The sequence below is a fragment of the Uloborus diversus genome, chromosome 1, assembly GCF_026930045.1.
Source record: "Uloborus diversus isolate 005 chromosome 1, Udiv.v.3.1, whole genome shotgun sequence".
NCBI lineage: Eukaryota > Metazoa > Arthropoda > Arachnida > Araneae > Uloboridae > Uloborus > Uloborus diversus.
Window position 1 is genome coordinate 192,129,430 of NC_072731.1, and position 12,746 is coordinate 192,142,175.

Here is a 12,746-nt window from a genome sequence, read left to right on the forward strand (position 1 = left end):
ATATCAACCTTTATCAATATGAATATGAATAAAACATTTTATTAAGAATGCCGCTTACGGTAGCTTCTAAGTACTTATACGATCTGTCTGAAAATTTTCTGTTCCAACTCTATTTATTTTAACGTAACCACCCATTCCCTAATAAAAACAAAAGTTAAAAAAAGGTCATATGTTCCCCGTAGTGTGCAAAAAGTAGCGTTTGCAAAAAAAAAAGTCATTTTTTATTGAAGAGTGTTGCAAAATCAATCGTCTTTTTATTTAGCCCCGTTATCGATTATTGGCAGAGATGAGGCGAAAAATCCTAAGAAAGCACCGATAGTGAATACATTTCATGCTTGCTTCCACATTATTTTCAAGCAACTTCGTAATGTTTTGATGATAAGACTTTTTAACTAACCCAATCTAGAAGATTTTAGTTTCTTTTTAATGGTGATATGCAAGAGTCCTTAAAAGCATGACGTAGAAGAGTGGCTTAAAAACTTTGCTTAATCTTTCTTGAGACAAGCTTCGGATCTGTAATTTTGTTCCCAGTGTGTAATGCATACATTTGTAAAGCAACTGTGCAAATGTTTTGATCATACGACTTTTTAATTAACCCAATCTAGAAGCATTTAGTTTTTTTAAATGGTGATATGCATGAGTCCTTACCAGGATGATGTAGAAGAGTGGCTTGAAGAACTTGCTTGACCTTCTTGGGACAAACTTCGGATCTTCTTCGGAGAGTTGACTGGATGTAGGGGGTCAGGTTTTTCATTGGCTTTGCTAGCCATACGCTGCCTGCATAAATCCTGTTAATAAATCAACAACGATTAAATTATTAGTTCAATCATTAAATAAATGTTTATTCCAAAGTGTATGATAAAAATATCTTGTAGATTACCGATATGATTTTAAAATAAAGTACATAGGGTACCCAGGGGAATTATGGGTAACTCTCTTTCCGGATTAAATAATGGTCACCAATTTTTTACTGTTAAAAAATGTTTTTACGAATAGTATATATATATATATATATACTAAGTCATTCTTATACATTCAATTTTCTTATATCAAAGTCAGAAACAATGTAACAGTGAAATAAATAACAGAAAAAAATAGTTTTCACACTTCTATAAAAACATCTTCAAAAAACATTGCCTAGGAAAATCGTGGATTCTATTAAGATTCATGTAGGTGAAACACTTTTGAAAGAATAATTTTGTTGGTGTTGTTTTTTAATAGCAAATGGTCTAAGCTTTTCATACCAACATACAGTTTTTCTTCTTTTTAAAAATAGTCAGCATTAAAAGTATACTAATTTATACCCCAGTTTAGTGGGATAATTCTATGTCTCCAGGGTAATTTTTGGTCAGTATATTTTCTGATATTTTAGATGTTTTTCTTATTTATTTCTATGTGAATAATATCAGTATTAACTTCAACTTATCCTTTTCTCTCCAAACTTTTTCCCAAAAAGAAATCTTAACGCTCCAAGTGCAACATTGGAAGATATATCATCTTCAATTGCTGCTGAAGTATACCCTTTGGTTAGCAAATCAATTCCAGCTTTGAATATAAACTATTTCAGCATGCAATGATGGCACACATGAAGTACCAAAATTAGAGACAGATTAATATGAATCCCTAAAGTACCAAATAAGGGGATAAATTCAATAGTTATAACAGATCTTGTATCTTGGAACTGCAGGAGAAAAAGAAGAAGAGAAATCAAATAGGGGAGGGTGGCCCAGAGCGGGTAGATTTTTGAAGAACCCTCAAAAATGGTAGTTTTTGAATTTTTATCGCAACAATTTCGGTTTTGTTTCGTAGCAGGTTTCTTGAACTTTAAAATAAAAAGTGATTTTTGTATTTTAATCCCAATATTTATTTATTAACAATTATTACAAACACTCAAAAAACTCGCTTTGACCTACTATTTTCGCAGGCCTTTGCCCAAAGCGGGTAAGCTGAAATAATTGTGATTTGGTACATTACCAATCAAATATGAAGTTATAAATGTTTAAAATAGTTGACTCGCTATCTGCCATTATATATATATATATAAAACAGTTGTACGTATCCAATGTAAAGTCAGCACATTTGTTTATAAAACATGTCGAAATAACTGATTATATTAATAAACTAATTGATTGCCATCATAAAAAATAACTTTTTAAAGTTATAAGTACTTATCGTATTGAAATAGAAAATCTAAGTAAGTTAGCACACGAGTCCAGAAATTATAAATAAATATATGATTAAATCCTATACCCGCTTTGCCCAAAGGCACGTTTTTTTACTTCAATAAGTATAACCTTAAACTTGAAAAAGAAACAAAGGAAATGACTATCATAGTTTGTAGGCGGATAGTGTCAGAATAACGTAATGTTATTGACAATCAAAAATCTATAAGCTGGTCTTCAACTAATCACATGTTACAAAACTTTATTTTTTTTAGAAATGTATCATTTGAAATACACCGCCAGCTCAGTCAATTCTAGCCGAGGACTGCAGTTTCGTGCTTATTAGCACTTATCAGCCCGGCATAGCTGGAGGTGGAAAACCTCTATGTTAGCTACCAGTTTGTTTGTCACTCTTGGCTTCCTTATGAGGTTTTCCACCTGAAGCTCAGTGAGTCCTATGCCGGGCTGATGAGTGCTAATAAGCACGAAACTGCAGTCCTCGGCTGGAATTGACTGAGCTGGCGGTGTATTTCATGTATTTCTGCCTCAGCCCTGGCTATAGGGCGGTAACTTACTGAATGTATCATTTTGTTTTGATTTTGAGCCTGGTTGCGCCGTGCCGCTTCACTGCTGCTTTACTGGGACTTACTAAAACTCGGGAGTGTTCATGTAAACACGATATACGTATGCAATGCCGCTTACACACCATGGGGGAGGGGGGCATACGAAGGCCTACCCGCTTTTGGGCCACTCTCCCCTATGTAATCATCGAGAAAAACCCTGCTTGATAAAAAAAAAAAAATACCTCAACAAGCTGATATGGAGAGCCCTTTAATGCAAAATGATTTTATTTTGGAATTGTTTATGACAACGAGAAAAAGTGGGAAGAATCTGCAATAACTCAATTGCAAAAATATTCATTCTTTAAAAATGTTAAATGATTGTGCTAATTGTGCTACAAAAGAATTCATTCTGTACTTGAACATCAGATAGACTTTGTAATTAATTATGATAGCGACATATTTTACAATGGGAAAGTAACTTAAAATTTGGGCATGGAAAAAGCAGAGATGAATTTTCTGGAACAAGGTGTCGGAAATTTTATTTGTGAAAGCGAGAAATTTTTAGAAGTAATTTGAAATAAGTGCATTTTTTCAGTTTAGTTACTGAAATTACAAGGAAAAAACCTGGCAATTGACAGAAACATGATTGTTGAAGGTAGCATACAAATTAAAGCAAAGAGTAATAACTAATAGTAGTCGAATAGTGAGAGTAACATCAAGTTATTTCAGTTATAATGTGTTAGTTCTTTGATGTAAAATTTTTTATCATTAAAAAACCTCTTTATGGGCTAAGAACAATATTTTAGAAGGGTTAATTACATTTGACAAGGATTAATTTAAAAAAAAGGGATGACCCATAGTTACCCCATGTGTGACCCATAATTGTCCCGATCCGGATTAATTCTTGGTCACTCATTTAATTAAAAAAAAATAATAATAATGCCATTTTATGTAAAGGGATTACTTGAATAATTTCTAAATTATTTAAGCTTATTCCATGCCAAATCAAATCATTTTATGTTTTATACTTAAGAAAATATTAAGACGTTATGGTTTTTTGACCCATTTTTCCCTCGTCTGACCCTACTTACAATAATTGTCAAATTTTAAAGAAATAATTCAACTATTTTACCGTGTTTAAAGTCTCTTACGTTCAAAATCAGCTGAAGTATATTCAGCAAATGAAGAATTGTGCAATGAGAACTTACTATCTGATTGTATATACACTTCTCTAATCAAATGCTTTCTATTGATGGCTATTTTATTATTCTATGCTCATTTCATTTGTTGATTTGGAGTTTTGAGGCGTTAAATACCAACGCACTGTCACACATTGTCAATAAAATTACCTTTTTATTGCATCAATTTACCAACTTAGCAACTTATGAGTTTATTTCTTTTCAGATTCTGTATCTTACTGGCGTAGAATACTGGCTGCTTATGCAAAATCAGCAAGTTTCTCGGTTTCTCATTTTTTTTTTATTTTTTATTTGACGTTAGTATTGTTGAAGAAAGGAGCGTACTACATCAATGCATTTACTGCCACAAAAACATAGTATATAAAAAAAAACATTGTATGATATGAAATAAAATAAATGTTGAACAAAAATAAATCGAGCTTTTTAAAAGGTGTAAAATGTTAACATCATCTTAATTCAAAACTAAGAATAACAACAATCAAAAGTTAATTAAGGACTCAGGTGTGTGTACTTCCGCTTTCAGTGATGCTATAATTATGAAGTCCATTCACAAAATCAATATTTAGTCAACGAAGCCCATTCTATCGCACCTATGCTCCTTTCCAAAAAATATCATTAGCAATTTGTGGCAGCAATAAAAAAAAAATCATTACTCATGAAAAACTCGCGTTATAGCCATTTCGTGTAAGTCGGATCGCGTTGTAGCAGGATCCGACTGTATTTCGAAAATAAAGTTGAAACAATAAGCAGGGTATTAGCTAAAGAGTTAACTACTCCGATCGAATTTTTTTAATTAGACAGATTTCTTGAATTCTCTGAAACAATGAATTCCACTACAAAGAGCCGCCCAAATGTTAGAAATGGTTTCATTCAGTTTCTCCTTTAAAACCCTGATTATCATAAAAACTTGCAGGAATGTATTAATTGAAAATTAGTTTGCATAAATACCTCTTTTATGATAAATGAATGCAGCAATTACGATGAAAAAAGTTATTTAGGCTTAAAATTTTATCAGCATTAAAAGAATAAACACTTCTGTATGGGAAAAAAAATAGATTAAGTGATACACATTTGACAAATTAAAGACATTTAGTCAACAAAGATTTGTTAGAAGATATTCAGTCCAGCGCTCCTAATTATCCGGGACACAAAGAATATCTCGCAGGCTATTAGCGTCTTTTGTATATTGCACAAAACTTCAGGTGTTTCCTGAACAACAACGGGAGCCTAGCCTAAGCGTAAGACAATGGGCCCGGACTTAATACCGGAGGTCTGCTTTTAAGTGTCTAACAATGGAAGGGTGAAAAGACTCCTTGGAGTCAAAACAGAGGGCCCTCTCCTTGTAACCATCCTTTTCACCATAACTATCTTCGCCGACTTTAATACGGGAGCAGAATTGCCTACAGACAAATGCTCCCGCTTTTCTAAATAGAACAGCGGCTGGTTTATTCGGTGTGAAATGTCTTTCTGAGCACCCCCGTCAATGGGGGAATCCTGCCAAGCTTGGGGAAAAGATTTCACGCTACACAGATCGGAAACGCTAACAAACAGTACACAGGAAGGGAACTGTTAAACTTCAAAGCCGCGCTCCAGTGCGTCCCAGACCCTTTTGGAGCAGGGGTGATCGCAAGTTCTAATTGGCATTACGTTTCCCCTCATTATTTTACACGTCACGTACTTTAACTGGCGAGGCGTGTGGATCCCCCCCCAGACTCTGCCAACAGATGTATTTATCACCGCATGGTGGCATCGGTGAAAGGCATTCCACTGTGATTCTTCTCGGCTTTTGTATTTATTATACGTTGGTTGCAGTACTGCTCTCAGAGCTTTTATTAATGCGTCTATGTTGATAATGTGCCTCCCGAGTACCTTTTGAAATGATGTTGTCGCGAAAAATATTATCCTGACAATTAGAAAATAATTTAGCGGAAGGATTCAATTGTTTCCGTTTTGCAATTCAAAGTACAAGCCATGAAACCGTTCTAATCCTTTTTTCCTTAGTAGGGCAATTTTTTTAAACACATTACACAAAAATACTGATGATGCAATGTGCATATAGTTGATTACATAATACAAAATAATTATAATCCTTAATGAACAGATTGTACTTTTAACAATGCTACACAGTTAAATGTAGAGGAATGTGATCCAAAGTAAAATAGTTAAGATAACTTAGCTTTTTCAAAATAAACGAATTGGAAATTTGTAATGAAAATTACAGTGCATAAGAAACAATAATGTATTTTATAATTAATCGTGCATTGAAAAACTATTTTTATTTTGGCAGTAAATTTGTGCCTTCAGAAAAACCGGAAAAAAGTGTTTTTTTTTTTCCATGGAGCAAAGTGAAAAATAAAATATTTTTCTAAAAAAATAATTTCGGCTCGATCGTAAGCATATTTTTGATGAAATGAATCGGTAAACAGAAGGATGGTTGAATAAATGAAAAGATAATGGAACACTAAACTAATAAATAAATGAATAAATAAACTAGTATACGAGGAAAAATAATTGAGCACCAAAGCAGTGAAAGATAAGGAAATAAGTCAATGACTGAATAAATGATTGAAGTGTAAAATGAAGGAATATTTATTTATCAAATGAATACGTACGTGGTTTAGTAAATGACTGAAAGAGTAATCGAAATGAACTGTTTATCCCCATTCACTTTAACCCGTATGCACTTCAAATTGTGCAAAACATTTAAAATACAAATAAGCTTAACATTAATTAAATAAATACTGCACCGAATATTAGTAGGCCTCAATTAATATTTAACATGTTAGTAACAAGAACTTTATTGTGTTATAGCAACTTTTCATTTTTGACTTGCAACAAAGTCTTACAATATGGGTATCAATTTTAGAAAACTTCTTGTAGTGCTCAAAGCAGAATTTATATCGATATGTGCTCCACATTTATCTTGATTGCATTGATGATTGTTGTAAATATAATACTAAGTCAAATTAAAAAGTTAACGTACGTCTTGAAAAGCAGAGGGAAAATACGGTTTACACACACATGATAATATATATATATATATATATATATATATATATATATATATATATATATATATATATATATATATATATATATATAAATTAGCAATATTTTCACAAACGTATTTAAAAAAAAGTTAAAACAATTATTACTTGAAAATGCGAATGAAAAATATCAGTTTACACGTTTTCAGATATTATAGACTTAGGTTAGACACTTGACTTGGGTTTAAAAATAATATTAATTGTTCTTATCAATTATATCTTACTTTTAACTATTCTGACAGATTTTTTTTTGTTACCATTAGTATTTTTATCGTTTAGCTGTTGTCTTATGGCTTTTGTCAATTTCTATGTTTATCAAATTCTTAGTTTTCCCAAATGTAAAGTACAATTTTTTAAATTCATATATTTGTCAAAAAAATCTAAATTGAAAAAAAAAAAAAAAAAAACTCGACCGAGTTCACGATAGTAAAACCATAACTATTTAAACTACCGCCTTTAACTAAAATTTATCTTTCGCATTGCTTTTAGCAACATTGATTTTTGCTCTTTATTCGGTGCCTCTAAGCAGGGCTTGGAACAGAAACACGGGAAATAGAACTTAGACTTATTACAACAAAGCCATTTTTTAAATTTAGCAGCCAGAAACATATTTCGTAACAGACGCTTCCATTTTACAAGGTTTTTCGTTTCAGTTTGAGGCAACCTGACATGCTTAACACCAAGTTTCATCACATAAGTACCCAAATCCTCTTCATCCACGCATGAATAATTTGAGCAACAGTCTTTTAGAAGTCACGTTAGTCACATTCACGTCACTCACGGAAAAATCATCTGTTTAAGCCCTTTTCTCTTCCCATCCCTTCATATTCAACAGGAGGGTGTTTTAGTACTTCGACGTTATGTATTCTGAGATGGTTTTACTTGGATATAGCAGGGACTTTTCTTTCATGCTCTCAAATAAAAGGCGTGAGTGGAATTCAGTGTCATATAAAGAGTCAAGAATTTTATATGTCTACGAAGGAGTTTTTTTTAAATAACTTGTTACTTTCTCATTTTCTAGCTATATCTTTTAGCTGGTGTTACATGATTTTTGCACGATCAGTGGCGTAGCGATGAGGAGAAATAGGTGGGTTGTAACCCCTCCTATAAAAAAAAGGAACTACAGCGTCAATCAAAACTCTAATTACAAAAAGGTACATTATCTAATGCATCTAAAGCTCTTTTAATACTATATCTATTTCCGTATTGCTGATCCTTTTATGATTATCTATGCACTTATCAAATTAAGATTTCTCTACCTTTTTATTCATGTCTCTTTATCATTTACCTTTAAATAAATCTTGTATCTATATATCTCTATCTTTTTTTAAATATCTTTAACTATTTTTCCATCTATCGATCAGTTGGTATCTATTTATTTCTATCTATATATATATACCTATCAAAATCTATCTATTTTCATTTATCTAATGCTATCTATCTGTCTATATCTTTCGATATCTATCTAGTTATGTTTATCAATTTCTATTTATTTATCAATCTATCTATTAATTTTTATCTATACATTTATACCTCTCTCTCTCTCTCTCTCTCTCTCTCTCTCTCTCTATATATATATATATATATATATATATATATATATATATATATATATATAATATACTGGGGGTTCAACCTTTTGCTCGCTGAGGCTCACCAACCTCTAAAAATTGTAGCTCGCGCGCGCAAAGATTAAAAAAAAAAAAAAAAAAAACAGAGTTTAAGTAATGAGCTCGTTATATCAAGATCAATATAAAAATTCCACTCCCACCCGAAAAGGAAGATGATAAAAACTCGTTTGACAAAGTTATTAATAAGCTATTTAAAAAAAAAAAACTAAAAGCCCAAATTCTTCATGTATCAAATCGCATAAATCTTCTCAAAATTGTGATTTTGCAAATTTTATCGTATTAAGATAAAATGATAAATTTTAGCGGAAGAAAATTTATACTCTTTTCTAAACTTCGAAAGCCTGTAAAAGCCCATATAAGGATGAAAATTCTGAAAAACGATATATATGGGCACAAACACCTTATCTAGGCATAAAATTCAGCAATATGGGTTTAAATTTATTTCTATCTAATCTTATTGCCCTTTTTATGGCGTCCTTTGAGTCATTTGGTATCTGCTAACCAAATCAGAATATGCCGTACGTTTGGGGTAAGAATCATAACGATACACATTTGACTCCTTTTAAACATTTTTCACAAAATTGGACAAAACAAAGCGCTTTTTTGCTTGTCAAACGTTGCCAAAATTTATGTTTCTGAATTTGGAAATTAAATGTTTATTTTTAAGGGAAGTAGACCATTACACAAAACTAAAAGTTACATTATGATGATAATAATCCGCCAATAAAATTAGCTAATTCAGTAAATATATATAATTTGAATATGTCAAGAGACGTATATAACGGTTTGATATGTTTAAGCCTTGATCCAGGTGTGAGCGCCTGGAGAGGGGGGGGAGGAGAAGGAGCTTCTAAGAGCACCCACCGGTAGTCTGCAGTAATATTTTGCTCTGTAGCTCCTTGCTTGAATTGAATTTAGCCTTGGAGTTTGGCTAAAATAGAAACCTTTATATGTGCTGTTTTCATTCATTGAGAAAATTGGAGTACGCATAATCTGATGCAGAAAATAAAACTCTTTTTGATGACATAGATTATAAGGGCGTGGGAAATTTTTCATCCCATTCAATAAGCAATTTATGAGAAATTTTAGCTTAAAAAATAACTAAAAAAATTACTTCGAAATAACAACATATAACAGCTCCAAGGTGCAAATCCCCGGAGCTCGAAGTAATTTTGTACCGAATTTCCGTGATGCAGCTGCTATGAGGTCTCCTATGGGGTCTGATGAGGCGCAGGTCCGTCAAAGACAAAATTTAACAATTTCCTTGCGTTACTTTTGCTAATACATAGAGATAATAGAAAGGCACAATCAAGTCTTTAAACAAAAGCTTTCCCCAATTCATACATCAGTTAAAAAAATATTTAAAACTATATTGCATTATTTAGTTACTGATACATGCTTTCCAGCTTGTTTTCTCAGCTGAATAATTTTATTTTAAGAGTTTTTGCGAAAAAGGTTCCACTTTTGAATTTTAAAGAAGCTTTAAATTATGGATGAAACTTTGTAACGCATGCTCTTAAGAAATTATTTTAACTGAAGCGGCATTAAAAACGATCTTGAAAATTTTCCAATGTTTTCGAAAAATGTCTTTCATTGGTGTATTTATTTCTACCTTCGTAGTTTGCGCTTGGTAGTAATGAGAAAAAAGTAATAAGTTTATGGGAACGTTTTCTCTATAGTTTCGAAGATGTGTAAGAATAAAGTAATAAATAAAACATAAAGGTTTGAAGTATTTTGATATTTGTTATATGAAATGTATGTTACTAGTGTGTAAATAAAACCACATGCATACAAAAACTAAAAATATATGTTAAATAATGAAGCATCTTATGTGAAGGATTTAGATCATATGCATGAATTGTAGACAAACATTAGAGGACAGATAAGTTAGGGGTTAGACAAGTGCATAAAGAGGGAAACTGGGACGAATTTTCGAAATAAAATCCCCAAACAGCAGCTTTAGGCAATCTTTAGTCACTTAAGGGAAGGGAGGCAGGGCATTTATGACGCCTCCTCCCTCCACCCTCTGGATCCGCTCCTGATTGCTGGTGGACCAAACTCTTGAAAGATGCCTCTAGTTAGATATTTTTACTTAAAAAATCATTTAGGACTTCTTTCTCAGAGAACGCAGCTTTAAAAGTCCAGTACCGTAATTTTTCACTAACATTTGTAATTTTTCTGCAAGTCTTCAAAGTGTGAATGAAAGAAAATTTTTGTTTTGCAAAAATTATTAAATGTCACCATGCGTAGCATTTTGCTATTTAACTGCAATAAGCACTTCACTATGCCCATACCACAACGGCCACAAACAGAAACGTTTTTTGCTTGAGTACATGAGTTTTCTAGTTCTTGTTATCTGAATTTTAATTTCACTTGAGAGTATAAAGCCCACATTCTTTCTCTCTCTCACTCTCCTTCTCTTTCGTGAAATAAAACGCGTTCAACTACATAAAGAAATGCTACCTAAAATGGAAAATAGATCGGAAAGAGTTTTATGATGAAGGAGACAATAAGGTAAAACGCCTCCGATAGTTACTTTTGGGAATTCATATTTCTTCATTATAAATTATATTACAGTTTCCCGAGCATTTCAACTAAAGCTGTCAGCGCTTCTTTAAATAATGACAGCAGTGTTGACTTCCGGCACCATAGAAAAAAGAGAGCACTTATTTAAAAGTATAAAACATAAAATTGCATCATACATTTGATTTCTTATATTTGCTTTGCTTATCAGTAGAAATACATGCTTACAAATACTTAGTTTAAAATGTACTTAGTTTAAAAGAAAGCAATTGTTACGCTTCCTGAAATGTCGTACATGTGAAACTGATTAAATTAAAACTGATTTTACAGTGTAATTCGGCATTTTTAGATTGCTTGGTACACTGTAGTTTTCAAATATACTTTATAGAGTTCATCCTGTTTTATAAATTTAATTTCTGACAAATATTGAAATACTTTGTTTATCTGAACATTTTAAAACTTTCGAATAATTTGATTGTAGGAGGCAGACGAGTCTGATTTGTTTTACTTTTCAACTCCTAAGAAATCCTTTTTTCATTCTCCATGGAGGCCTATGGCAGAATTTTATGAATGCTTCTCACTAACAACTTTTTCATGAACTTGCTATTCTTCTGATCCTGCATCCCTTTCTTGCTAAACATTTTTAGTTTTCCTCCTTTTCTTCTGTCTTTTGTACGTGGGTTGTTTCACAAGAAGAAATTAGGATGCTATATTTTACAGACAAGGAGTGAATATTACTACTGAATGGAATATTGATGCAACATGAGACAAAAAAAAAAAAAAAAAAGAAAAAAAAAACACGAATCTTTTGTTTCTCCTTTACACATGATCAAAGAAAATTGCTATTATTTTCAAATATCATAACTATATCTTGGTTTGCAAATAAAAATGGTTTGTCATACTTTTTACTAGATTTTATTATACTTGCTGTTTTGATTCCATAGAATAAGATAGAGAAGACACGCTATACGAAGAAATTGAAGCCGAAAGTTGCATCTATGCATTCCAAGATCTATGCATCCAAGCTTCTCGCTTAAGATCTTGGGATATTTTTTGATTCATTACATTTCATTGCAGAATTTTAATTGAGGACTAATTTATCAAAAGGGAACATATCCATTTTCAAAAGGAGGTGAGAAAAATAAGTTAGGGAAAGAGCAAAATAGTTTTATCAACTTCTCTGGGTACAGAATTGAGCATAAAAGCATAGCAAATCATGGCCTAGAGTAAGAAATGTTTGTGTAAAAAAAAAAAGGTGATAACGCCATCTTAATTTTGGATATGTGCCATTTTGAACGAAAACCTGAATGTTGAAAAATCCAATTTCACCTTCTCATATTCTCTTTTTGAAGTACATGAACCAAAAAGCAGTGGATTAAAATTTGAGGATTTTAGACATGTGTTCCTTTGGATCTAAAAGTGTTCGTACTACAGATTCTTTCAGGATTTGTCCCGTTTTGTTCAGAATAAAACGTGCAGGGGACGGATTTTTTGCCTTTTGATCAAAAATCCACACTTTACACTTAAAATAGGATTTTCCACGTTAGGACTTCTTGAGAGTAAGTGACTTGATAAAGGTCATTTGAAAGATTTAGAAAATGTCATAAAATGAATTTTTCTA

At 32.0% G+C, this 12,746-nt stretch overlaps 1 protein-coding gene across 1 annotated transcript in view; it reads right to left on the bottom strand.

Annotated features, from left to right (window-relative positions):
* Positions 1 to 12,746, bottom strand: part of LOC129234107 (receptor-type tyrosine-protein phosphatase N2-like) — a 188,043-nt gene that overhangs the window by 64,455 nt on the left and 110,842 nt on the right. The window contains exon 3 of the mRNA XM_054867999.1: positions 649 to 788. Within this exon, the coding sequence (XP_054723974.1) occupies positions 649 to 770 (122 nt within the window). The 5' untranslated portion in view covers positions 771 to 788. The remainder of the gene's footprint in view (positions 1 to 648; positions 789 to 12,746) is intronic.